The sequence below is a fragment of the Theropithecus gelada genome, chromosome 10, assembly GCF_003255815.1.
Source record: "Theropithecus gelada isolate Dixy chromosome 10, Tgel_1.0, whole genome shotgun sequence".
NCBI lineage: Eukaryota > Metazoa > Chordata > Mammalia > Primates > Cercopithecidae > Theropithecus > Theropithecus gelada.
This window is the reverse complement of record NC_037678.1, coordinates 31,453,023-31,479,226: the sequence shown is the minus strand read 5'-3', so window position 1 is coordinate 31,479,226 and position 26,204 is coordinate 31,453,023. Positions and strand designations below refer to the sequence as shown.

The following is a 26,204-nucleotide window of genomic DNA, read 5'->3' as shown; positions in this document are numbered from 1 at the left end:
GTTTTTGAATTGATTATTCTTCCCAAAATGATGTGTGTTGATTCAAAAAAAAAAGAAAGAAAAATGATAAGGCCCTATGTAAAAGAAATAGACCCCCACTGTCAAGGCAGTTCACTCTGGGTTTATTCTCATTCCACCTATCTGCTCAGGGCATTTGTAAGCCCTTCATAGAGACCACACACTTTAGGCCTCTGCGTTTTGCAGTTGTCCATCCACAAGCTATTCCACATCTTCCTTGGTGTCTGAAGAAACCTTCTCTTGTACAGTGTACAGATCCAGTCTCCTCATGTTAGATATGCAGGCTCTGAGGTCCCCGTGAGTAGAGCCAGAACCAGGTCTGCTGACTCCCCACAGAGCACTCATTTTCTTTTGACTAAGTCTTTTTCCTATTGTGACCCTATAGGTGATAATGCCCCTACCTACCTTTTACTAGGACCAAGTGAGATCCAGTGTGTGGTTGAGCTCTGAGCACACTGGGCCTGTGGGATGGGGAGGTGGTGGTGTTGATGGTGGCACTTTGTTCTGTGGATCCTTCCAGGCCTTACCTGGTGAGAAGGGGTAGGTCTGGTCTGGGGCCAACTTTCTGACATAGGATGCATATTTCTGGCACCAGGACCTGATTCCTTTGGTATTAAAAGCTTTTTGCCCTCCCGATTCCCACATTCTAATAAACAAGTAGCAACAGAATAGGTCCTTATTAGCTTAGCTAATCAAGAAAAAAGAAAAAGCATAAATATGCAAAGTAGGTATAAGTGAGAAATAATAGCAGACAAATCAAAAAGATGAGAGACTTCTTTGCTGAACTCTGTGCAAATAAATTTGCACAGAAAATGGATAGTTTTTGAAGAAAATAAAATTACTAAAAGTGAAAAATTACTGTGGAAGAAATAGAGGATAAAGTTAACCCCACCAAAGCCACCAGACTAAGATGGCTTCACAGGGAAACTTTAGGAACTTTTCAGGAACAGGTAACTCAGGTAACCGTTAACACCATTTTAAATATTCTAGTGCATGGAGAAGAAATGTGCAAATTTTTATTTTGAAATGAACATAATATTTATATCAAAATCTTACAAGGATAAAACATAATAAATTCAAGATCACTCTCATTTCTGAACGTCAATGCAAAATCTAAGTGAAATAGTAACAAACAGAACCTTACTGCTTGTTAAAGGCTAATATACCATGACCAAGTGAGGTTTGTTTTAGGAAAGTAAGGAGGTTCAAATTTTAGGTAACTATTTAGTTCTACATATCAGTAGATCAAAAGAAAAAAAATTATATGATCTCTTTCATTGATGCTTAAGAGGCATTTTGGTAAAATTCAACGTAATTTTTAAAACTCAGTTAAATGGGAGTAGGTGGATGCTTCCTTAACTCGATAAATTATCTTATTTCAAATTAAGTTCAAAAACTGAACAAATGCCTACTCTTGCAACTATAATTTAACATTGTTCTATAGGTCCTAGCCCATGTAGTTAGTCAAAGGAAAGAACAAATTGGAAAGGATAATTATTTAAGGATGATATGGTTTATAACAGAATCAACTGGAAAAGCTGCCATAGGCAATGAAAGAAGATAGTCAGGTGGCTGGATACAATCAACATGAAGTCAGGTAGCACCAACTATCCTCAGAGCGCATAAAGAAATAAGTCACATTCACAAATAAAATAACTAGGATGCAACCAGAGATGTAGACCTTAATGAAGAAAAAATTTAAAACCCTACGGAGAGGATTCAAAGAAAACTCAAAGAAATAACTAGAAATTCATACCATTGATTAGCTAGGATGGCATCATAAAGATGTCAGCTCTCCTGTAGCCTATAAATTTAACCAGTACAAGTAACTATAGGAATTTTTGGAATCAGACACGGTAACTATAAAGTTATGTGGAAAACTCAGCTGGGCACAGTGGCTGACACCTATAATCCCAGCACTTTGGGAGGCCAAGGCAGGCAGATACCTGAGGTCAGGAGTTTGAGACCAGCCTGGCCAACATGGTGAAACCCCGTCTCTACTAAAAATATAAAAATAAGCTGGGAGTGGTGGCGCGCCTGCAGTCCCAGCTACTCAGAGGCTGAGGCAGGAGAATTGCTTGAATCTGGGAGGTTGCAGTGAGCCAAGATCGTGCCACTACACTCCAGCCTGGGTGACAGAGTAAGACTTTGTATCAAATAAATAAATAAATAAAATAAAGTTATGTGGAAAAATAAATAGAAATGGCTGAAATATTTCTGAAAAAGAAGATTAATCAGGGAAGACTAGCCCCACCAGAAATTAAAACTTAAAGGCTGTCATACTCAAAACAGTGAGATATTGACACATGAATACATAGAGCAGTGGAATATGATAGAATATCAGAAAATAGGCCCGAGTATTTATGGGAATTTTAAAGGTACCTTTTCACATCAGTGATAAAACATTAGCTAATTCAGTAAATGGAAGACAGGACTACATGCCCCCGCCCCACCGCTAGAAACAATGTTGGGTCCCAACCTCACAATTTATTACATACATTCTAAACAGCTTAGAGTTCGTTTAACTTTTTGTTGTTTAAAATATTTTTGTTTAAAATTTTAGAAGATTCCCCGGAAGAGTATTTTTTATAATCTCAGAGGTCAAAAAATTATTTTCTGTAAGTGACAATTTAGAGTACACAAAAATTTAAAAATTTTAGTGCATTTAAAAGATAGACTGGCTGGGCGTGGTGGCTCACACCTATAATCCTAGCACTTTGGGAGGCCGAGGCAGGCAGATACGAGGTCGAGAGATGGAGACCATCCTGGCCAACATGGTGAAACCCCGTCTCTACTAAAAAATACAAAAACTAGCTGGGCGTGGTGGCGCACCCCTGTAGTCCCAGCTACTTGGGAGGCTGAGGCAGGAGAGTCGCTTGAACCTGGGAGGCAGAGGTTGCAGTGAGCCGAGATTGCGCCACTGCACTCCAGCCTGGTGACAGAGCAAGACTCCATCTCAAAAAATAAAAAATAAAATAAAAAAGGCCATAAATAGTTGAAGCACAATATCCCAGGGAAAATATTTCCTACCATATGAGGAATGTTTTTTAATATGTAAATAGCTTTTACAAATCAGTAATAAAGACCAATAACAAAACAGTAGACAAAGCATATGAACATGCAGTTCACAAAAAGAAGGAAGTCAAGTATTTCTGTCTTTTTTTTTTTTTAATTGAGGTGAAGTCTCACTCTTGCCCAGGCTAGAGTGCAGTGGTGTGATCTCAACTCACTGCAGCCTCTGCCTCCCAGATTCAAGACATTCTCCTGCCTCAGCCTCCCAAGTATCTGGGATTACAGGTGCCCACCACCATGCCCGGCTAATTTTTGTATTTTTAGTGGAGACAGGGGGTTTCACCATGTTGGCCGGGCTGGTCTCGAACTCTTGACCTCAAGTGATCCACCTGCCTCGGCCTGCCAAAGCGCTGGGATCACAGGCATGAGCCACTGCGTCTGGCTGGAAATCAAGTATTTCTATTTTGAAAAAATGTCGGCTGGGCGTGGCATGGTGGCTCATTCTTGTAATCCCAGCACTTTGGGAGGCCAAGACAGATGGATCACAAGGTCAGGAGATTGAGACCATCCTGCCTAACACGGTGAACCCCCGTCTCTACTAAAAATACAAAAAATTAGCCGGGCATAGTGGCGGGCTGCTTGGGAGGCTGAGGCAGGAGAATAGCATGAACCCTTGAGGCGGAACGTGCAGTGAGCCGAGATCGCACCACTGCATTCCAGCCTGGGTGACGAGTGAGACTCCATCTCAAAAAAAAAGAAAAAGAAAAAATGTCAACATCAGTCATATCAAAATTAAAGTAAGATACCATTTTTCTTCTGTCAGATTGTTAAGTGTCAAGAAATTTGATAAAAGTGTTACTAAGCACCTATGTGGAGAAATAGGTGCTCTCATACATGGCTTATAATTTAAACCTCTGAGGAGGGCACTTTAGAAATATTTATTCCAAATCATCAGTGAACATTTCATTTGATGCTACAATTCCACTTCTAAGAATTTATCCCATGTATTATGTGAATCTTAGGTGTAATGACAATTGGTAGAATTTCATAATTCTTTGAGCAGCTAATGTGTGTTCTAAGAGTGTCCTACACCGACTACTTTAGTCCTGACAGCAACCCCATGGGGAGAGTCCTGACACTTTGTATTTTGCAGACATGACTGGAGGCACAAGAGTAGTTGGAGCAAGTCACAAGCTTGCAAATGGCAGAGGAGTCAGACCTGGCTGTCCCAGAATCCTCAGTTTTGACACTGCAATACCTTGCGTCCTGGTGTAGCAGCATCTGTTATAGAAAAAGCTGGAGACAGTCTTGTGGTCCCTCAGTAGAGGCTGGGTTAGGTATATTATGGCACACCCACCTAGTGGCATGCCCCCTGGCCCTTCATGAAAGGGAGGCCCTTTCTGTATTGCTGCATTTCATTCCTCCTAAGACGTGTTTGCACAGTTTAACACCTCTGAGATTTGGGTGTGTTGTACAATCAATGGCATCTGACAATTAGTAGCATTGTTTTCTTTCTTAGTAGTACAGATAGAGCCTGTAAATCCTAGATTCAATTAAATATATAGTATATTAAGTGGCTTTAATTTTCTTTTTACTTTTCTGTAACTTTGCAGATTTTCTGTCATGAAAACCTACTGCCTTTGGACCTAGAAAAAAGTTATTTGAATGTATAAAGTACTGGATGTGGCACCTGACTTTCAAGGCTGACTTTTGTTCTTACTTGATGACAGGGACTTCTCCACGGCATTCTTTAACAGCATCCCCCTCTCGGGCTCCTTGGCGGGCACCATGCTCTCTTCTCACAGCAGTCCACAGCTACTGCCACTGGACTCCAGTACCCCTAACTCCTTCGGCGCCTCGAAGCCTTGCACAGAGCCTGTGGTGGCTGCCAGTGCCAGACCTGCAGGCGATTCTGTCAATAAAGACAGGTTAGTGGGTGCCAAGGCTTGTTCCTGTCGCTGGGGAAAGTTCAGGTTTGCACATGGTTTTGAGGACAGAGAATTTTATTCTGTTTGCACTTTGTGGCCCCTCCAATGAAAAAAGGAAGAAAAAAATGCTTGATTTGAAATGGGGACTTCTCAGAGGGGAGTCTCTGATGCTCAGGACCATGAGGATTTCACAGAGAGTGTATCAAGGCCGACCAAGGGTCAGGCTGCTAAGGGTGGGAGCTATCAGTGAAATGCTACATGCTGCAGAGTCAACCCCACCTGGCAGCTCTACACTGGAGGTCCTTCACATTTCTGGGGCCTCAGCCTCCACTTCAGTCTACTGAGCACATCACAGAGCATCCATCCTAGGCAGGGTGCTCCTGTGGAAAGGCATAGACTCCCCTCGTACTCTCAGAATTATATTCACTCACAGAGCCTGTGTCTTCATCCATCTTTACTTGGAAACCAAATTAGAAATCAGAACCAGACAAGCACAAATGAAAGCCAGGAGTGAATGTTTGCTCAGCACCTGCTCTAGGTTACATACCCTGCTAGGCCCCAGGCATCGCAAGGGCTTAATTGGTGGGTCCTCATCCTCAGGGAGTGTGTAGGCTGGTAGGGGAGAGGCAGCCACAGGGTTGCAGGTGGCCCCTCAGGTCCCCTGGGTAGAAATGGCTAGCCATCCAAAGAGGGGCTGGTATCTCAGGGTCAGGGAGGTGCCTCAGAGGGTACCCTCCACAGGGCTCATACAGGCCTACCAGGGGAGGAGGCCTGGGTATCAGGGGCAGCAGCCCCCCAATCCCCTCAGGAAGGCCAAGAAGAGGGAGAAGGCCAAGGTGTCTGTGCTGGATTAGGTAGTCTGGGCTTTTCCCCAGAATAGAGACATAGAAGGCTTTGAGACCTCCATTTTAGGAGAGTGACTCTATTAGGTGGTGGTGCCCCACATTGGCCACTCCCTGGCACATACAGCTGATACCATCAGAGCGATTCTCTATTGGTGGAATGGAGTCTTGTGTTACTGCAGCCCCCTGCTTCTGGGATACAGCTGATACCGTTAGAGCAATTCTCCATTGGTGGAATGGAGTCTTGTGTTACTGCAGGCTCCTACTTCTGTGTGCTAGCACCATGGCTGTGGAGGCATGCCCAAACATTAGGTCACTGTCCTGGGGGGATCCTGAGAGGGTAGGAAGAAAAGACTGAGCAGCAAGACCAGTGAGGAAGCAAAGCATGCCAGGAAGAAGGGGGCCTGGGAAGGATAGACCATGCCAGATCTGAGAACTGCTTCGGGGATGGCCCATTCTGGTGGCCACAGGTCATGGAGGAGAAAAATGGGGCTGTCCAGGCATGTGGTGTGGTGTCTGGGCAGGTGGGAGTGGAAGTTCGCCTGGGTGTGCTCAGGAGGAGGCACAGTGGCCATGGTCCCAAAGCATGTTATGTGGGCTTGGACATGAAGGATGGACCGGGCAGGCTTCTGCCTGGCCTCTCCTTTCTCTGTGGAATAGAAGACGAAAGCTGTGCGATGAGCACTTGGAGCATAATGCCAAGAATGTGACACTGTCACAGGGAGATATGGGAGGGGCCACCCAGGATGGAGGATGCCTCACTAAGGGTAAAGGCCAGGAGCAGACCATGGCTTCAGCACCCCAGGTGCAGGCTTATCTCATGAGACTCATTGTTGAAGTGGGAAAGGTGAGCGGTTGGAGTGGTTTGGGGTAGAGGTGCTGTATTTAAGTTTTGGAGATAGGGCAGTATGACTAGAAAAAAGGGCTGTAAGAACCATGTTCTAGGCCTCATGTTTCATGCAAAAGCTCTCAGAACAGTGCAAAGGGGGGAAATGTGTATGCATTTGCTCACAACCTTCTCGGTGTCCATAATTTTAACACATGAAAATTTTAAAGAAATGGGAGTAGTAGATTGTATCTTGAAATTTTTTGTGTTTATGGAAGTTTGATGTTTGTGCCTTTTTTAGTAGGCTCCAAATAATGCAAATACTAGACCTCCAGATCCTTTCAGGATTGCGCTTGACATGCCTCCCCTCTTCTTCACCCCAGTATGAATGCTACCTCTACTCCTGCTGCATTGTCACCTTCTGTGTTAACGACCCCGTCCAAGATCGAACCCATGAAAGCATTTGATTCCCGGTTCACAGAGCGGTCCAAAGCCACGCCAGGTGCTCCTGCCCTGACCAGCGTGACTCCAACAGCCGTGGAAAGGTAGGTGGTAGCTGCAGGACCCTGAAGGACCAGGGAGGGTGCAGGCATAGGTCAGCAGCACAGTGGCAGTGTTTCCACCAAGCAACATGCCTTCCTGTTGGGGAAAAGACTCTAGCCGCTCAATACATGGGAGCAAGACTGCAGAGCCCTTAGTGAGCCACCAGGAGAAAGAGGTGGCTCCTTCAAGTGGGAGGGTGGCTGGAAGGAGCTGTGGGGAGGACACAGCAAAAGAACCACATGGGCAAAGGCACAAGGATTGGTCAGTGCAGAGGCTGGACTGAGAATAATGGTGTTTGGATGGAGCCCAGAGTTTGCCCAGAAGAGAGTGTGAGATTAGTTGGAGAGGTGAAGGCTCTGATATTGATACATCATGGAAGTGACGGCCTTCCACTCAGAAACTGACCAGAGGTAGACAGCTACAATAAAAATGATGTAGGTGAGGTCTTTATCAGATTGGCTTCTGAGCTTTTGTGGACACTGTGCTGCTTGTCCATTCTCTGGGTCTCCCCTCAAACACAGCTGTGACATCATGCAGGCTGTAGTTCTTTATTTCTCGGAGTTTTGCGGTAGTGCATCCTCCTGAGGTGGCCAGAGCTAATGTCTGCAGCCTCTGCCATTGGCCCTGAAGTTCTCTGCCTCTTGAGAGGGCCCCTTCCTCCAAGCCTGACTCGACAAAGAGCTAAGTTCACATCCCAATGAGTCAGAGCCTGGGAGAGGAGAGGCAGCTGTGGGCTGGGCTTTGGTGGCTTAAGAGCTGTCCCTTAAGAGTTGCACCCCACTGCGAGGTTTATAGGGCTCAGCAGCCCTGGGCAGACACAACCTAGCCTGTGCCACCATCAGCCAAGTACAAGGACACTAGTCAGAAATTTGTAGTAGCCACACAGCCAGCAGGTGCCCAATAAAAGGAGCATTTGCATATGACCTGTCCTTGCAGTAGATGGTGATTTGGAGCCAAAGCCACAGCATGCTATCTCTGGGGCTTTGCTTATGAAAAGTTCTGTCCAAAACTGCATGTCTGGACAGGATTTATTCTCCTTGGAAAACAGTTCCTGGAAGCTAGCATGGGAGGACCCTTTCTGCAAGTTTGATGCTATATCTGTAAACATGGTGTGGAATCTTCTAGTCTACTCTGTAATCTCATCATGCTTGTTTCATAATTAACTCAGTGCAGGCCATATGCGGTAGCTCATGCCTGTAAACCCAATGCTTTGGGAGGCCAAGACAGGAGGATCGCTTGAGGCCAGGAGTTTGAGACCAGCCTGGGCAACATAATGAGACCCCCATCTCTACCAGAAAAATTATCCAGGTGTCATGGCACATGCCTATAGTCCTAGCTACTCTGTTCACTGCAACCTCTGCCTCCCAGGTTCAATTGATTCCCCTGCCTCAGCCTCCCAAGTAGCTGGAATTACAGGCGCCTGCCACCACACCCGGCTAATTTTTAGTATTTTTAGTAGAGACGGGGTTTCACCATGTTGGCCACGCTGGTCTTGAACTCCTGACCTCAGGTGATCCACCCGCCCAGCCTCCCAAAGTGCTGGGATTACAGGCGTGAGCCACCACGCCTGGCCTCCCTGCTTCTAAATACTTTGAAATGCTGGATTAAATGCAACCCTTGTCCCTAAAATGAATGACTGGTTCACAAGAAAGGGCAGTCCCCAGAGCCTAAAATCTGAGAGTGAACAAAAAAGAGCAGCGGGCAGAACTGCACCATGGGTGCATGGCTAGGGGTCTTGACTGAGGACCTTGAGTTTTAATGACCACATCGACTTGAGACAAAGCCTGGGGTCTAAGCCATGTAGGAGCTGGAATTAAGTCACCAGCATAAAGTCAAGCTGCTTAAAAAAGGACTGAGGCAGACACTGGGAAAACCCAACTGGCAGCACAAGAACTAGCAGAGAAGTTGGAATGTCACAGCCTGTTTTTGGGTTGGGAGAACAGTCTTCCCTTGAGACTGTGTAACCACAGGCCTGCTGTCTTGTGGATTCAGGGCCAGTTTAACACTACCTGTGTTGTCTAGAAATCACCAAGCCGAGAAATGAACACAAAGGAGATCCTGGTCTAACTGACATCCAGAGGCCCTTGGCAGAAATGCGTATCCACCCTGCAGTGACATTCCCTGGGCCAGGGTGTACAGCGTTACCACTGATAAAGCACTGCTTAGATGATCATAAAATCCAAAGTCAGAAGAAGAAACAGCGTGTCATGCGCAAATGTCTGGAGACATACTTACTGGGAGACTTAGGTTTCTATAAACCTGTGATCATAGAATTGTCAGATGGTACTATAAAACATGCTTAAGTCTTGAAAGACCTGAAAACTAAAACAAAACGTGAGGAAAGATTAATACTCTATTCTATAAACAAAAATTAACTCAAAAGGGAACAAAGAACTAAATGTGAGAGCAAAAACTATAAAACTCTTAGAAGAAATAGATAGAAATCTTTGTGACCTTGGTTTAGGCAGCTGTTTCTTAAATATGACACCTAATGCACAAACGACTAAAGGAAAGAACCGATAAATTGGACTTCATCAAAATTTAAAACTTTTGGCTGGACACAATGGTTCATGCTTATAATCCTAGCAATTTCAGAGCCCAGGACAGAAGGCCCAGTAATTCAAGACCAGCCTGGGCAACATGGCAAGACCTCATCTATACAAAGCCATTTTAAAAATTAAAAGCTTGGCCAGGCATGGTGGCTCACGCCTGTAATCCTAGCACTTTGGGAGACCAAGGTGTGTGGATCACCTGAGGTCAGGAGTTCAAGACCAGTCTGGCCAACATGGTGAAACCCCATCTCTACCAAAAATACAAAAATTAGCCAGGCATGGTGGCAGGGGCCTGTAATCCCAGCTACTCAGTAGGTCGAGACAAGAGAATTGCTTAAACTCAGGGGACAAAGGTTGCAGTGAGCAGAGATCACGCCACTTCACTCCAGCCTGGGCAAAAGAGCAAAACTCCATCTCTCAAAAAAAAAAAAAGCAAAGCTTTTGTGCTTCCAAAGGCACTATTAGAATGGAAAGACAACCTACAGAAAGGGAGAAAATATTTGCAAATCACATCTAATTAAAGTTCAGAATTTAAATTATATAAAGAACTTTTACAGTTCAACAATAAAAAGACTAATAACACAGTTTTAAAATGAGCAGAAGATCTGAATATAAACTTCTGCAGAGAATATATACAAAGCACAGGCACATAAAAAGACAATCAACATCATTAGCCATCAGGGAAATACAAAGCAAAACTCCAGTGAAATACTTCATACCCATTTGGAGGTCTGTAATTAAAAGATCAGATGGTCAGATAATAAGAAGTGTTGGTCCTATAAACCTGTGGTCATAGAATTGTCAGATGGCGCTATAAAATATGCTTAAGTCTTGAAGGACATGAAAGCTAAAACAAAATGGGAGGAAAGATTAGTATTCTATTCTGTAAACAAAAATTAACTCAAAAGGGAACCCTCATATACATGCTGGTAGGAATGTAAAGTCTTTTAGCACCTTTGGAAAACAGTCTGGAAATTCCTTAAATGGTGAAATACAGAGTTATCATCCGACCTAGCAGTTCCCACACCTAGATACATACCTAAGAGAATTGAAAACATATATCCATGCAATAACTCATAGATGAATGTTCACATCCGTACATAGTAACCAAAAAGGGGAAACAGCCCAAAGGTCCATCAGCTGATGAATAGATAAACAAAATATGGTCTACCCATACAACTGAATATTATTCAGCCATAAATAGGAAGGGGATGCTTACATGTGCTACAATAATGATAAATCTTAAAGACATGCTAAGAGAAAGCAGCCAGTCACAAAGGATCATAGGTTGTATGATTTCATTGATATGAAATGTCCAGAATGGAAAATCCATAAAGAAATTAGAGTAACGGTGGTTGCCAGGGTCTGGGGGAGGGAGGATAAGGAGTGATTACCAATGGGTACAGAGTTTATTTTCGGAATTATGAAAATGTTCTCGCATTAGACAGTCTTGATGGTTGCATAACCTTATGAATATACTAAAAGCTGATGATTCTATACTTTAAAGTGGCAAAGTTTATGATATATGTCTTTATCTCAATAAAAATTAATAATACACCATCAAAAAAGACCAGATTTGGAAATGAACCAAAAAAATTGCTTTTAGAAAAGAAAAGTAATAATCATTGCAGTTTAAAAGTCAACAAGCATTTCAGAGAGCATATCAGAGCCAGATGAAAAGAACATTCAGTCTACAAAATTGGCCAGAGTGCAACAGAGGTGAGGAGGTGGAGCTGAAGACAGGGCAATGGAGAGGAGTCCCCCCAAGAGGATGTGCTGCAGGGCAGTTGTCAATAGGGAATTAAGAGGCTTCCCAGAAGGTGAAGAAACCTCAGATTTTGAAATAGAGCAAGTTCTGAACAAAATAAATAAAACGAATTCCCCACCTGAGAGAAACTACAGTGTGCCACAGACAGAAAGTCCTGCTTATTGAGGAAGACACTCATGTTTGCTTTGCGGCTTTCTGTGGCCCTTGTCTCTCATGTAGTGCATACCCTGAATGAGAAGCCAGGAGGACAGCCCTTGGATTGGCTTCTGGAGACAAAATCTTGACTGTACATCTTGAGTCCTGGTGCCACAAGGTTTGGTCCCTCAGCAGCTGTGTCCACAGGGTCTCACAAGACTGTCCAGCCATAAATATAGCTCTAGCAAGATCTATATAATAAGGGGCTGCCATCACATTTGTCATCCTCAGCTTCTCACTTGAAAGTGGCAGTGAGTGAGCATTCACTTCGAGCTGAGCTTCCTGCTTTCCTGACAGAATGAGTATAGTGAGCTTCTAGGAGCCTGGTGCTGAATTCTCAGGTTGGGTTAGGTTCTTATATGAGGAAAATGAAATAAAACAAGTCCCAGTATCTTTAAAAAAAGGCCTTACAGAAAATGCAGATACTTTCTTGATGTGGCTGTTTTCTTGTATTGATTCTCAGTGAAAACCAGGAGGAGCCCTTTAAAACACCCATCAGTGGAGGCCTGGTGCAGTGGCTCATGCCTGTAATCAATCCTAGCATTCTGGGAGGCCGAGGTGGGTGGATCACTTGAGTCCAGGAGTTTGAGACCAGCTTGGTCATCATGGCAAAACCCCACCTCTGCTGAAAATACAAAAATTAGCTGGGCGTGGTGGTGCGTGCCTGTAGTCCCAGCTACTCGGGAAGCTGAGACAGGAGAATTCCTTGAACACAGGAGGCAGAGGTTGCAGTGAGCAGAAATCACTCCACTGCAGCCTGGGCAACAGAATGAGAGCCTGTCTCAAAACAAGAACAAAAACAAAACAGGCCAGGCACCGTGGCTCACGCCTGTAATTTGGGAGGCCGAGGTGGGCAGATCACCTGAGCTCAGTAGTTGGAGACCAGCCTGGTCAACATGGTGAAACCCCGTCTCTACTATAAAAATACAAAAATTAGCGGAGTGTGGTGGCGAGAGGCTGAGGCAGGAGAATCGCTTGAACCCAGGAGGCAGAGATTGCAGTGAGCTGAGATTGTGCCATTGCACTTCAGCCTGAGCGAGACTTGTCTCAAAAAACAAAAACAAATGAAACAAAAAACACCCATCAGTGGAGATTTTCTTTGTTTGTTTTTTTTTTTTTTTTTTTGCGACAGAGTCTCGCTCTGTCACCTAGGCTGGAGTGCAGTGGCGCGGTCTCTACTCACTGCAACCTCTGTCTCCCGGGCTCAAGCAGTTCTGCCTCAGCCTCCCTAGTAGCTGGAATTACAGGCATGTGCCATGATGCCCAGCTAATTTTTGTATTTTTAGTACAGACGGGATTTCACCATGTTGGCCAGGCTGGTCTTGAACTCCTGACCTCAAGTGATGCGCCCACCTCGGCCTCCCAGTGTTGGGATTACAGGTGTGAGCCACTGCACCTGACCTTCAGTGGAGATTTTCTTTGAGGCACAGTATCATGCAGTGGTTAGGGGTGGTGCACAAAGTAATACACCTTGCAGGTTGGGCCCAGGTCCCCACTTCCTCAGAGAGGGAGCAGAGATGATCTTGAGACACATGGTGTTTCTGAGTCCTTCTCCTCTCAGGCAGAATGGACCTCCCAGGAAAACCCTCCTCATAGGCGGTATCCCTTAACCTTAGGCCTGTAAAGCCGTATCTTGGTCCATGTCTCACGGTGAGCAGCACATGTCAGCTCCTGCTATTGTTCCTTCATTGTGCGTCACAGTAGTTGGGCAGTGAGACCCCTGCAACCTGACTGGCACTTCCTAGCCAAGAGCCTCAGGTGGATTGGGAGCCAAATGCTAGCCTCCCAGGTACAGGTTAGCAACCCTGGGTGAAACTGTGGGTCTTCTGCTCCACCCTCCCCTAAGGCCAGGTGTCAGGCAGAAGCACTAGGGAACGTAGGGACCTGAGTTACGTGACTACAGGGCAAGTAGGCCTGAGCAGACAGAACCTAGAATGGAGCCCATTTGTAAGTGGGGCAGCCCTGGCCAGCTGTGCTCTTGCTTCACAGATGCCTAGACCCACTGGGCAGATGCTGTAGATCGATTTACCTGGCGCTCCCAGGGATACTGTAACAACTGGTACAAGCCCACATGCAGGCTGGGGAGGTGCAGTTCCCAGTGGGCCACTGGCCCCAAGGTCCCTGAATGGGGCATCTGTCAGAGGCAGGAGGTGGGGAGACTCCTAAGGGCTCTCAGGGGTCCCAACCAGAGAGGGTGGAGCAGCTGGAGCTCGGCAGCGCCAAGCAAGTGAATGTTATGGGCCAGTGCTGCTGTGAGCTCAGGAAGCCACCGCACACCTTGGAAACTTAGGTGATAGTAGGACGTTGCCGTGACATTCTTGTTGTATTTTACAAAATGATAGTTACATGAAAGTCTGACTTTTTTCCATGTTTCACAATAGGATTCTTCCATTTTAATACATGAAACTCTTTCAGATCAGTCTGAACCAGGAAAATTCATGTTAGAAAAAATTCGAACAAGCTAATATTCTATTTCCATATTCAGAACATCTGAGAGAAAGCATTTTTGACTGTTCCAAAAGCTTATTTAACAAAAAATTTAATGTGAAAATGTACATGACCTGATTTTTACAACAGAGTAAAACAAGTTCTTTGGAGAGGCAAATGCCTGACATTTTTTTAAAAATAATTTAAAAAGGATTTTGAGAAGCACTGACTCAGGGCTTCCAGAATATTAAGCTACACCCACAGGTGGATGCTTTGCCCCGTTGTAGGACATTAGAAGAAAAGGGAACAGGCTCTTCAGTTTCACAGAGCAGTGTCATGGGCCTCTTGTCTTCCCAGTTTTTCACATGGATACAAATGAAAAGAATCCAGGATTCTACACGCTGGTATGTGTGTGTACCTGCCCACATTTCTGTGGCCCGGGGTGACTAGCAGGGAGAACAGCTGAAGACAGTGCAATCCAGGATTCTACACGCTCGTGTGTGTGTACCTGCCCACACTTCTGTGCCCTGGGGTGACTAGCAGGGAGAACAGCTGAAGACAGTGCCCAGAGGAAGGGCTAACAGCCAGAGGCTGGTTAGCAGTGGGAAGGCAGGCAGGGATGAGGGCTCTTGGATACTAGACAGGAGCATGACTCATGGTGAACTCCTTGAGGAAATAAGATCAGTGATAGCACCTGTGATCCAGGGAGTCTGTCACATTTAGAGATGTTTAACACAGCATTATGAGAAACATTTACCCACTTCTTCAAAAGAGAGGTGTTGAGGAAGTAAGCTATTCATTAGGTTGCCTCTCTTTAATATTTATAAGTAAAGGTGCCCCTCTGTATCCATGGGTTCCACATCTGTGGATTCAACCAACTATGGATCAAAAATATTTGGGAAAAAAAAATCCACAGAGTTCCAAAAAGCAAAAACTGAATTTGCTACAAGCCAAGTACTACTATGAATCCATGCAAATAAAGTTATTTGTAGGCATTTTACTATGTATATGTGATCTAGAGATTATTTAAAATATATAGGAGGCTGGCCGGGCTCAGTGGCTTACGCCTGTAATCCCAGCACTTTGGGAAGCCAAGGCAGGCAGATCAACTGAGGTCAGGAATTCGAGACCAGCCCGGCCAACATGGCAAAACTTCGTCTCTAGTAAAAATACAAAAATTAGCGGGATGTGGTGGTGCGCGCCTATAATCTCACTACTTGGGAGGCTGAGGCAGGAGAATCACTTGAACCTGGGAGGCAGAGGTTGCAGTTATCCAAGATCATACCTCTGCATTCCAGCCTGAGCAACAGAGTGAGACGCCGTCTCAAAAAAAAAAAAAAAAAAAAAGTTACGTAAGTATATAGGAAGCTGTGCCTACATTATATGCAAATACTAAATGATTTTATATAAAGGACTTGAGCATTCTTGGATTTTGATACTCATGGGGGTCCTTGAATCAAAGTATGAATAGGATATAAATAAATACAATCAGAAATGAAAGGGGGCATTAGTACCAACCGTACAAAAAGGATTTCGATGGCATGATATTTCAATGTATGCCAATAAAGGCCAGGTGCAGTGGCTCACACCTGTAGTCCCAGCACTTTGGGAGGCCGAGGCAGGTGGTTTACCTGAGGTCAGGAGTTCGAGACCAGCCTGGCCAACATGGTGAAATCCCATCTCTATTAAAATTACAAAAAATTAGCCAGTTGTCATGGTGCACGCCTGTAGTCCTAGCTACTCGGGGAGGCTGAGGCATGAGAATCCCTTGAGCCCAGGAGGCGGAGGTTGCAGTGAGCTGAGATTATGCCACTGTACTCCAGCCTGAGCAACAGAATGAGAACCTGTCTCAATATAAAAACAAATAAATCCACCTCCCGGTTTCACGCCATTCTCCTGCCTCAGCCTCCCGAGTAGCTGGGACTACAGGTGCCCGCCACCACACCCGGCTAATTTTTTATATTTTCAGTAGAGACGGGGTTTCACCATGTTATCCAGGATTGTCTCAATCTCCTGACCTCGTGATCTGCCCGCCTCGGCCTCCCAAAATGCTGGGATTACAGGCGTGAGCCACCGCGCCCGACCCACAAAATGTTTTTTTTTTTAATTATTATTTAATTTATTTAAGAGAGAGTGTCTTGCTATGTTGCCCAGGCTGGAGTGCAGTGTTATTCACAGGCATAGTACCACTACTTATCAACACAAGAGTTTTGACCTGCTGTTTCCAGTCTGGGCAGTTCACCTCTCCTTAGGCAACCTGGTGGTCTCTTGCTCTCAGAAGGTCACTATACTGATGCTAAACTTAGTGTGGACACCCAATTGACATAGCGCACTATAGCTCAGAACTTCTGGACTTAAACAATCCTCCTGCCTCAGCCTCCAGGTAGCTGGGACTACAGGCAAAAATGTACCTCTTAAGTAATGAAAGTTGAAAGATGAAAATGCCCCTTGTTCATGGGCTGCAGAATGTGTGTTGTGTTAGTCGGTATGAAAACAACATTTATCTCTGTCAGAGCTCTTGGTTGACCAAGTGCATTGCCAGTGAGCAGGAATCTTTTGAAAGGAATCTTTTTTTCTGAGCAGTAGGTGTCAGCATTGGGCTTAAAATATTCAGTAAACCATGCTCTAAACAGATGTGCTGTCATCTAGGCTTTCTTGTTGCATTTATAGATTTAGCATAATTCTTAAGGGCCCTAGGATTTTTGGAATAGTTAATGAGTATTGGCTTCCACTTAAAATCACCAGCTGCATTCATCCCTAATAAGATAACCAGCCTGTCTTCTGAAACTTTGAAGCCAGGCATTGACTTCCCTTCTCTAGCTAGGAAAGTCCCAGATGACATCTTCTTCCAATAGAAGGCTGTTTTACCTACACTGACAATCTGTTGTTTAGTGTTACCACCTTCATCCATGATCTTAGCTAGATGTTCTAATACCTTGCTGCAACTTGTACATTAGCACTTGCTGCTTCACCTTGCCATTTGTTTCCTTAAACCTCATGAGCCAACCTCTGCTAGCTTAGGCTGTGGCTTAAGGGAGTGTTATGGCTGGTTTGATCTTCTATCCAGAGTACTAAAACGTTCTCCATATTAGCAATAAGGGTGTTTTGTTTTATTTTCAAACGTGTTCAATGGAGTAGCACTTTTAACTTCCTTTAAGAATTTTTCCATTGCATTCACACTGTGGCTAACTGGTGCAAAAGGTATAGCTTTTGGCCTGTCTCAGCTTTCAATGTGCCTTCCTCTTTAAGCTTAATCATTTTTAGCTTTTGGTTTAACACTTACTTAGAGGCCATTGTAGGGTTATAGACTGGCCTAATTTCAATATTGTTGTGTCTCAGATAATAGGGAGGCCTGGGGAGAGGAAGGGAGACAGGGGAACAACCAGTTGGTGGAGCAATCAGAACATAAATGCCATTTATTGATTAAGTTCACCATCTTACATGGATGTGGTTTACAGTGCCCCAAAACAATTACAAAACTGACATGAAAGATCACTAATGGCAGATCACCAAAACCGATCCAGTAAGAATGAAAATGTTTGAAATATTGTGAGAATTGTCAAAATGTGACACAGAGACATGAAATGAGCACCGGCTGTTGGGGAAATGGCACCAATAGACTTGCTTGATGCAGGGTTGCCACAAACCTTCAACTTGTAAAAAAAACGTAGTCTCTGTGAAGCACAATGAAGTAAAGCACAGTAACACGAGGTGTGCTTCTGTACTTATTCAGAATTGTTCTCCTTCATCTTTATCACTGTGTAATGTCCCTCTTTATCCTTGATAACTTTACTGGCTCTGATGCCTGCTTTGCTTATGTTATGTAACTACACCAGCTTTTTTTTATTAGTGTTATGGCATGTCTTTCTCCAGTCCCTGCTTTTTATCTTTTTTTAAATAGACTTTATTTGTTAGAACAGTTTATGTTCACAGCTAAATTGAACAGGAAATACAAAGAGTTCCCATATGCCCCCCCGCCCAACACACCCATAGCATCCCCCACTGTCAGCATCCCCCACCAGAATGGGGCACATCATCACCCAAAGTCCATAGTTTACATTTGGGTCTACTCTCGATGTTGTACATTGTATGGGTTTAACCAATGTATAATGACATATATGTATCATTATCATATCTTACAGAATAGTTTTTTGGTTTCTTTTGAGACAGAGTCTCGCTGTATTGCCCAGGCTGGAGTGTGGTGGCACAGTCACATCTTGGCTCATTGCAACCTCCGCCTCCCAGGTTCAAGCGATTATCCTACCTCAGCCTCCCGAGTAGCTGGGATTACATGCGTGCGCCACCACACCTGGCTAATTTTTGCATTTTTAGTAGAGATGGGGTCTCACCATGTTGGCCAGGCCAGTCTCGAACTCCTGACCTCAAGTGATCTGCCCAACTTGGCCTCCCAAAGTGCAGGGATTACAGGCAAGAGCCACCACACCCAGTCAGAATAGTTTCAATGCCTTAAAAATCCTGTGCTTCATATAGATACTCCTTCTCCCCAACCCCTGGAAACCACTGATCTTTTTATTGTCTCCATAGTTTTGCCTGTTCCAGGTTGTCATATAGTTAGAATCACCCCTTTTCTTGTATTTATTTATTTACTTATTTTTTACTCTTAGAGATGGGGTCTCATTATTTTGCCCAGGCTGCTCTCAAGCCCCTGGACTCAAGCGATCCTCCTGCCTCAGCCTACCAAGTAGCTAGGACTATAGGCATGAGCCACTGTGTACATCTACTATTAATTTTTGTCTTTTGTAGTTAAAATTAAATTTTAAAAAACATAAACCCATTTGTTTTTTCTTTTTTTTTTTTTTTTTTTTTGAGACGGAGTCTTACTTTGTCGCCAGGCTGGAGTGCAATGGTACGATCTTGGCTCACTGCAACCTCTGCCTCCTGGGTTCAAGCGATTCCCCTGCCTCAGCCTCCCGAGTAGCTGGGACTATAGGTGCACACCACCACACCCGGCTAATATTTTGTATTTTAGTAGAGACGGGGTTTCACCGTGTTGGCCAGGACGGTCTCAATCTCCTGACCTCAGGTGATTCACCCGCCTCGGCCTCCCAAAGTGCTGGGATTACAGGCATGAGCCGTGGCGCTCAGCCACATAAACCCATTTCTTAAAAACATTTTGCTTTTTTATCCATTTTGTCAGTCTTTGTATTTAATTGGTATATTCAGAGCTTTCACATTTAAAGTTGATTGATATAGTTGTATTAATATCTGCCATGTTTTAGCATTTATTCTTTTTTTTCTTTTTTCTTTTCCTCTGAGATGGAGTCTCACTGTTGTCCAGGCTGGGGTGCAATGGCACACCATCTCAGCTCACTGCAACCTCTGCCTCCCGGGTTCAAGTGATTCTTCTGCCTCAGCCTCCCCAGTAGCTGGGATTACGAGTACCTGCCACCATGCCCAGCTAATTTTTGTATTTTTTAGTAGAGATGGGGTTTCGCCATGTTGGCCAGTCTGGTTTTGAACTCCTGACCTCAGATGATCCACCCACCTCAGCCTCCCAAAGTACTGGGATTACAGGCGTGAGCCACATGCCTGGCCTTATTCTTTTTTTTAATCTTCACTTCTTTTTATCTTCTTTTTCTGCCTTCTCTGGTTTTAACTGAGTATTTTATATGACTCAGTTTTCTCAGCCAGGCACGGTGGCTCACGCCCGCAATCCCAGCACTTGGGGAGGCCGAGGCAGGTAAATCACCTGAGGTCAGGAGTTTGAGACCAGCCTGGCCAACATGGTAAAACCCCTTCTCTACTAATAATACAAAAATTAACCAGGCGTGGTGGCACACACCTGTAATCCCAGCTACTTGGGAGGCTGAGGCAGGAGAATTACTTGATCCTGGTAGGCGGATGTTGCAGTGAGCCAAGATCACGCTGTTGCATTCCATCCGGGGCGACAAGAGTGAAAATCCATCTCCAAAAAAATAATAATAAAATAAAAATAAAGTTTCTCTTCTCTCAGCATTATTAATTATGCTTTAAAATAATTTTTTAGTGATTGCTCTAGAGTTTACCATAAACATTTATAACCTAATTCTACTTTCAAATAATATTATACCACTTCATGGGTAGTAGAAAAAGTTCCCCTCTCTTTCCTTCCTTGCCCTATGACATTGGTACCACTTATTTCACTCATTCATAAACTATAGTCATTCAAGACATGGTGGCTGTTATTTCTTTGAACAGAAAGTTGTCTCTTAGATCAGTTGGGAATAGGAAATATAAAATATTCTATTTTATGTTCGTTTTTTTTTTCTCTAACACTCTTCCTTTCTTCATGCAGATGTGAGTTTCTGGCCTGCATCATTTATCTTCTCTCTGAAAGACTTTTAACATTTCTTGCAAGGCAGGTCTTCTGGCAACAGATTCCGCTGTCTCTTTGTTTATTTTTGTCTGACAAAGTCATTATTTCTCCTTTATTTTTGAGGCATAATTTCACTGGACACAGAATTCTAGGTTGGCAAGAGGTTTGTTGAAGCACTTTAAATATTTCACTTCACTCTTTCTTGCATGAATGGTTTCTGAAGGGAAGTGTGATGTAATGTTTTTGTGCAGGTTAAAAGAGCAGAACCTTGTGAAAGAACTGAGGCCCCGAGACCTCCTGGAGAGCAGCAGTGACAGCGATGAGAAAGTCCCTTTGGCTAAGCCTTCCTCACTGTCCAAGCGAAAACTTGAGCTTGAGGTAGAGACAGTAGAGAAGAAGAAGAAAGGGCGGCCTCGGAAGGACTCTCGTCTCATGCCTGTGTCTCTGTCTGTCCAGGTGAGGCCAGTGGGTCCATTCTGCCTTCTTTAGCCCACCTTTCTGCACTTAGAGCTTGAAGGCCTTGTGTGCATAGTAAGCCTCAGCTGGGTGGGGCACCTTGGGAACCAGCTAGCTTAGACATGCAGCCCCTGGAATGTAGCATGGAGGCCACACTCTCCTTCAGACCTGCCCTTGACTCACCCAGGGCCCTTGAGCAGGTTCCCTGGCATCAACTGGCTTGTCTATAAGGTGAGGATTCTTGTAGCATTCCCCTCTGCTTCCTCCCTCCCAGGGTGGAAATGCCCTGGTCGTAGGCCCAGCCTCACTTCTGGGTGACTTGCCTTTACCAAATGCTATCCTGTAGTGTTAGAGCAAGGCTCAGGAATGTTTCTGGCTCTTCCAGTCTCCAGCTGCCCTAACTGCAGAGAAGGAGGCCATGTGTCTCTCTGCACCAGCACTTGCACTGAAGCTGCCAATTCCAGGCCCCCAGAGAGCATTCACCCTCCAGGTAAGTTCTGGGACCCTGCCAGTTCTCCGTCAGGCACACCCAGAGATTCTCTGTCCCCTACCACATACAAACCCGATCTTGTCACTTCCTTGGAGATTGGTTTCCAGTGGCTCTCCATCACCTTCTAGGGGAGGTCACAGCAGATCGGGGTACGCACCAACTCTTAGCAAAATTGCCAGCCTCCACTCTCCCCCACCCATGGCCTCCGTCTAGCTTTGCCCTTGGGGTCCCAGCTGCTGGGGCTGCCGTTACCACCACATGTTCTGATGCTCTTCAGGAATCCTCTCCTGACTGGAAGCCACCTCCATTTCCACACACAGCCGTGGGCAGCCTCAGGCTTGGTGTCTGTGGGACTGTGTAGTCGTGGTCTATCTCCCAACCATCCTGCTAGCTTTGTCTTCTCAGTGTCCGGCGCAGTCATCATCAGAGTTGTTTGAGCTCTTGGAATGGAAGCTTGTAAGCATGTGGTTATCCAAAACACAATTCTGGAGTAAATAATCCTTTATACCCAGAGCCCTCCTGGTCACTTGGCCCAGCACAGTATCTAGGCCTCTCCTGCCGTGGTGCCGTCACACACACTACTGCCTGTCTGCATACCCTTGTACCTCAGCTCAGGTGCCTATCCTCGAGCAGCCTTCTGGGACCCTGTGTGCGGGTCACTTTCCACTGGCTGCACACTACTCTAAGCCCAGGCTGGTCCTCACAGGGCACCAGAGAGCAGGCGTTAGCCCTTCCTACCATAGGTCCTTCTGGGCCACAGTGCAGAGGAATGAAGCGGGGAAGCCAAAAGGTAGGGATCCACAGGGTTTGTTCTTATTGCTGGTGTGAATGGAGGCAGGGGCCCTCCCATGGTCAGCAGCGCTCAGATGTGCTCTTGCACTCACAGGTGTTCTGACGCAGGTTCCCTCCTGGGTGCCCTGCTTCTCAGCACAGAACTCTCCCAAACTCCTCCAGCCCTTCCCCTAGGCATCTTCCCCTCCAAGCACTGCTTGGGACTGTCGTTTCTGGGTCTGTGAAGGGGGCAGTCGTCCCTCGGCCCAGCTCACCCACTTGAGTGGCCGCACAAGCACAGACTGGTGGTTCTGCCTATTTTTCCGTAGGGAAAATCTGTTGTTCAGCTCTCCACACACACATGCGGCTGAGCCCATTTGGTGCCAGACACTGAACTAGGTGCTTCTCATACATGCTGTGCCATAAACACCCCTGCCAGTTTAGTCTCATTTGAGCAGACCAAGTCTCACCGCCACAGGAACTGGAGAGCCCCTTTGGGGGTTTTCTAGACATTCCCTCCACGCACTGACATGGTCTCTAATCTTGCCAAACACTGCCATCTTTGAAGATTCTTCAAGTAGGAGGCTAGAAACCCAAGTCTCAGTCCCAGCTCAGTCCTTTGCAGTGTGCTTTTGGGCACGTTACTCCCTTGTGAGATGAAGTGGCAGGGTTGGGTGACTTTGGGGTCTTTAACCCTGGCACTGCTTCTCTTCTCTGGCTGTTCAACTACACAGATGACAGGGTAGAAACCAGCTCCCAGCATTCTCACTGCCCTGGGGGCCACATGTGTGGCCCTCTGGGCCTCCCGCTCAGCCCCTTTGCCCCGCCTGTCCTCCACCTCCTCTGTTGGCCAGCCAGTCTGCCTCTATATCCTGCTGCTGCCTTGGGGCCCCAGGCTACAGAGCCTTGGAGCATGTTACCTGGGCTGCGGCCCTTGTCTGAGCAGGCCCGTGTGTTTACTTCATCCAGGTCAGCTCCGATCCCTCCATGTACATTGAGGTGGAGAATGAAGTGACAGTGGTGGGGGGCGTGAAGCTGAGCCGCCTGAAGTGCAACCGGGAAGGGAAGGAGTGGGAGACGGTACTCACCAGCCGGATCCTCACTGCTGCGGGCAGCTGGTAAGGGCGGGCAGGTCCTTAGCCGGCCCAGGTGACACAGGCACACATGCCATCATTCTGGGCCTGGGTCTGTCTAGGGGACATGCATGACCCTGGGAGCGCCAGCTCCCACAGAGGCTCACACCAGGCTTCACTCCAGGCCAGGCATATGCGCTCGCCATCTCAGTCCCTGCAGCACCCAGCAAGGTCAGCGTCAGTATGCCTGTGTTATAGATGGGGAAACTGAGCCCCTGAGGATTACCCAGGCCAGGCTTTGAACCTGATGGCCTGATTCCCTCGTCCAGCCAGATCCCCAAAGTCTCGAGTTCCACGCTAAGGTGTGCCTGGCTCACTTTGACCTGAGCTGGTTCCTTTTTGGATCCCAGATTTCCATCCAAGTTGGTCAGGATGAATTTCTGACTGTCCCTGAAGTCCCCATCCCAGCCCATTCCAGATTCTGCACTGTGAGGGGCACCTTGATTCAGTGATTAGTCACCCAGTATCTTCCCCTAGGTTCCTGGAACTGTACGTGAGCCCTGTCCCTGCCTGTGTTCAATATGGAAGGGGAACCAGTGTTTCTCCTCAGTTTCCTGCCTGATATAGCGTCCCAGTCAGGACCATGTGGAAGACACTCAGCAGAGGTTTATAGACATGACCACTTAGATACAGTCATCGTAATTACACCCTTAATCATCTGCCATGAGGTCCCATGTAAATGCTTTTACTTGTGTCAAAGCATGTGGCCTTAGGTCTTAGACCACAATTCTTGTGGTCCCTGAGTGAGTTTGTGTTGTTAGGCCTAGGGGACCCCACTGTTTGTTCTGTTCCTCCCTCGAATTCCCCCTCTGGATGAGCCAGCTAAACTCCCGGTCCCAGGCACCTGTGTGTCAGATACTGCCACAGGCTCCCACTCTCTGCCCCTCCCCCCAAGGCAGGTGGCTTCCCCAGCTGAGGGCTAAGGGGTGTCAGCACAGCCTCTCCCACAGTGACATAGCAGCTGTGGGGCAAGCCTGCTGGACCACCTGGGACCTCCCCTTCTGCTCAGTCCTGCCCAGTTCAGGCCCAGCCTGCAGACCTACTCCCCATTGTTACAGCCCAGAAATGATGGCTTTCTTTGCAGTGGACTGACTTGAGGCAGGCTCTGACCACCAGAGATGGGCAGATAGAGTTCAGTCACAGTACCAGCCTGGCCAGCGTAGTGAAACCCCATCTCTACCAAAAATACAAAAATTAGCCAGGCGTGGTAGCGTGTGCCTGTAATCCCAGCTACTCGGGAGGCTGAGGTAGGAGAATCGCTTGAACTGGGAAGGTGGAGGTTGTAGTGAGCCGAGATCACGCCACTACACTCCAGCCTGGGTAACAGACTGAGACTTTGTCTCAGAAGAAATAAGAATTCAGTCACAGCACTTCGGAGAGCTCCCTGCTGCCCGTGCTGCTTAGAGTGTTCTCTGATTCATACTCTCGAAGTAAACATTTGTAAACAAAAGCATCTCACTTGCCTCTCCCTTTTTGGAGCCAGTAGCAACAGTGTCTCATTAGGAAAGCGGTTGGCAGAGCTCCTTTCTTAACTGACCTCCTTGAGCCTGCTGGGGTAACTGGCTTAGCAGGATAGAATTGACACAAAGTGGGGCTCTGGGTGGCTACTGTGGCCAGGATCTCACTATACTGGTTGCACATCTGCTACTGCTGACTGAGGTCTAAGCTCCAGCCTCACCCTGGGCCTGTGGCTGGGCCTTAGGGGGCTCTCTCTGGGAAGGCAGCAGCCTGCTTGTGCAGGGCCCTTCCAGGGTCCTGGTGGTCACTCAGAGGAGAAGCTGGACAGTGTCCAGACTGTTCTGTAAGGCACTCCTTGTTTGAGAGCGACATGCATCTCCCACGCCAGCCAGACAGCCTCTTGGACACAGGGGTGCATGCTGTCATCCCTGCACTTGTCTTAGCCTGCCTTGTTAGAGACCTTCTCAGGACTGGTCTGACTAGTTGCAGCCAGGAGACTGTCCTGCGGGTACTATGTGGCCTTATCCAATAAGCAAGGCATGTTTCCTGGGTGATCATCAGAGGCATTGCTCTCCAAAGCCCCCACACCCTTTGGTCAGCATCAGCGTGAGCTTAGGAAAGCATGGGCAGCCTGTGAAAAGAGGACAGAAACCTCTTTCATCCAAGATCTCAGGGAGGCTCCACCAGCCCCACCCTAACCCAATCCACCTTACCCTCTGACTGTACCTGCTCAGGGGAGGCTCTTGTTGGCCCCAGGCAGAGGAAAGGCCCACACATCCAGGGCTACTGTCTTGGCTGCAGTACCCAGCCCCCATGACACCTGCCCCCACTCTGTCTTCTCAGTGACGTGGTGTGTGTCGCCTGTGAAAAAAGGATGCTGTCAGTGTTCTCCACCTGTGGTCGCCGTCTCCTCTCTCCCATCCTCCTGCCGTCCCCGATCTCTACTTTGCATTGCACAGGCTCCTACGTCATGGCGCTTACTGCTGCGGCCACACTGTCTGTCTGGTGAGAGGCAGGCGCAGGGTGGGGTGGGCTCCAGCTAGGGCAGGACAGGGCTGTGCAGGCCCCATCTCACTGCAGGGGCAGGGAAGGCAGTGGACAAGGCTAGCCATCAGGCCCCAGAGGAGGCCCTGAGCAGTTAGTGATATTGCTTGTGTTGGGTGCCCTGGGTAGGCTGAGGGCTGAGGGATGTTGTGCAATGGGGATGGAGGCAGCTTGCCTGCTCGATTATCTCCTTACTGGAGCAGCTCATGCTCCAGTTGCATTACCAGGGTTCTATGTGGGGTTCATCATAAATGGAGTCTTAGCTGGCAGAGTGTGGCCATGTTCCTGATGTGGCTGCTGTGGCCCAGCTTCCCCCAAAGCGGTATGGGCGCTGAGGGTTCCCTGTGGCTCTGTTGCCTGGGCTGTGTGCTGCATCCTTATGCAGAGGGAGTGTAGTGGCACATGGAGAGCAGAAGCCACTCGTA

The 26,204-nt window shown here is 46.6% G+C and overlaps 1 protein-coding gene across 2 annotated transcripts in view; it reads left to right on the top strand.

Moving 5' to 3' along the window:
- Positions 1-26,204, top strand: part of LOC112632532 (protein HIRA) — a 221,497-nt gene that overhangs the window by 169,095 nt on the left and 26,198 nt on the right. Inside the window, exons 14-19 of one of the 2 annotated variants that reach the window (XM_025398194.1) lie at positions 4,761-4,958; positions 7,010-7,171; positions 20,679-20,883; positions 21,269-21,373; positions 23,114-23,262; positions 25,579-25,740. In XM_025398194.1, coding sequence (XP_025253979.1) covers positions 4,761-4,958; positions 7,010-7,171; positions 20,679-20,883; positions 21,269-21,373; positions 23,114-23,262; positions 25,579-25,740 — 981 coding nt within the window. The remainder of the gene's footprint in view (positions 1-4,760; positions 4,959-7,009; positions 7,172-20,678; positions 20,884-21,268; positions 21,374-23,113; positions 23,263-25,578; positions 25,741-26,204) is intronic. The other variant, XM_025398195.1, reaches the window with a different exon arrangement.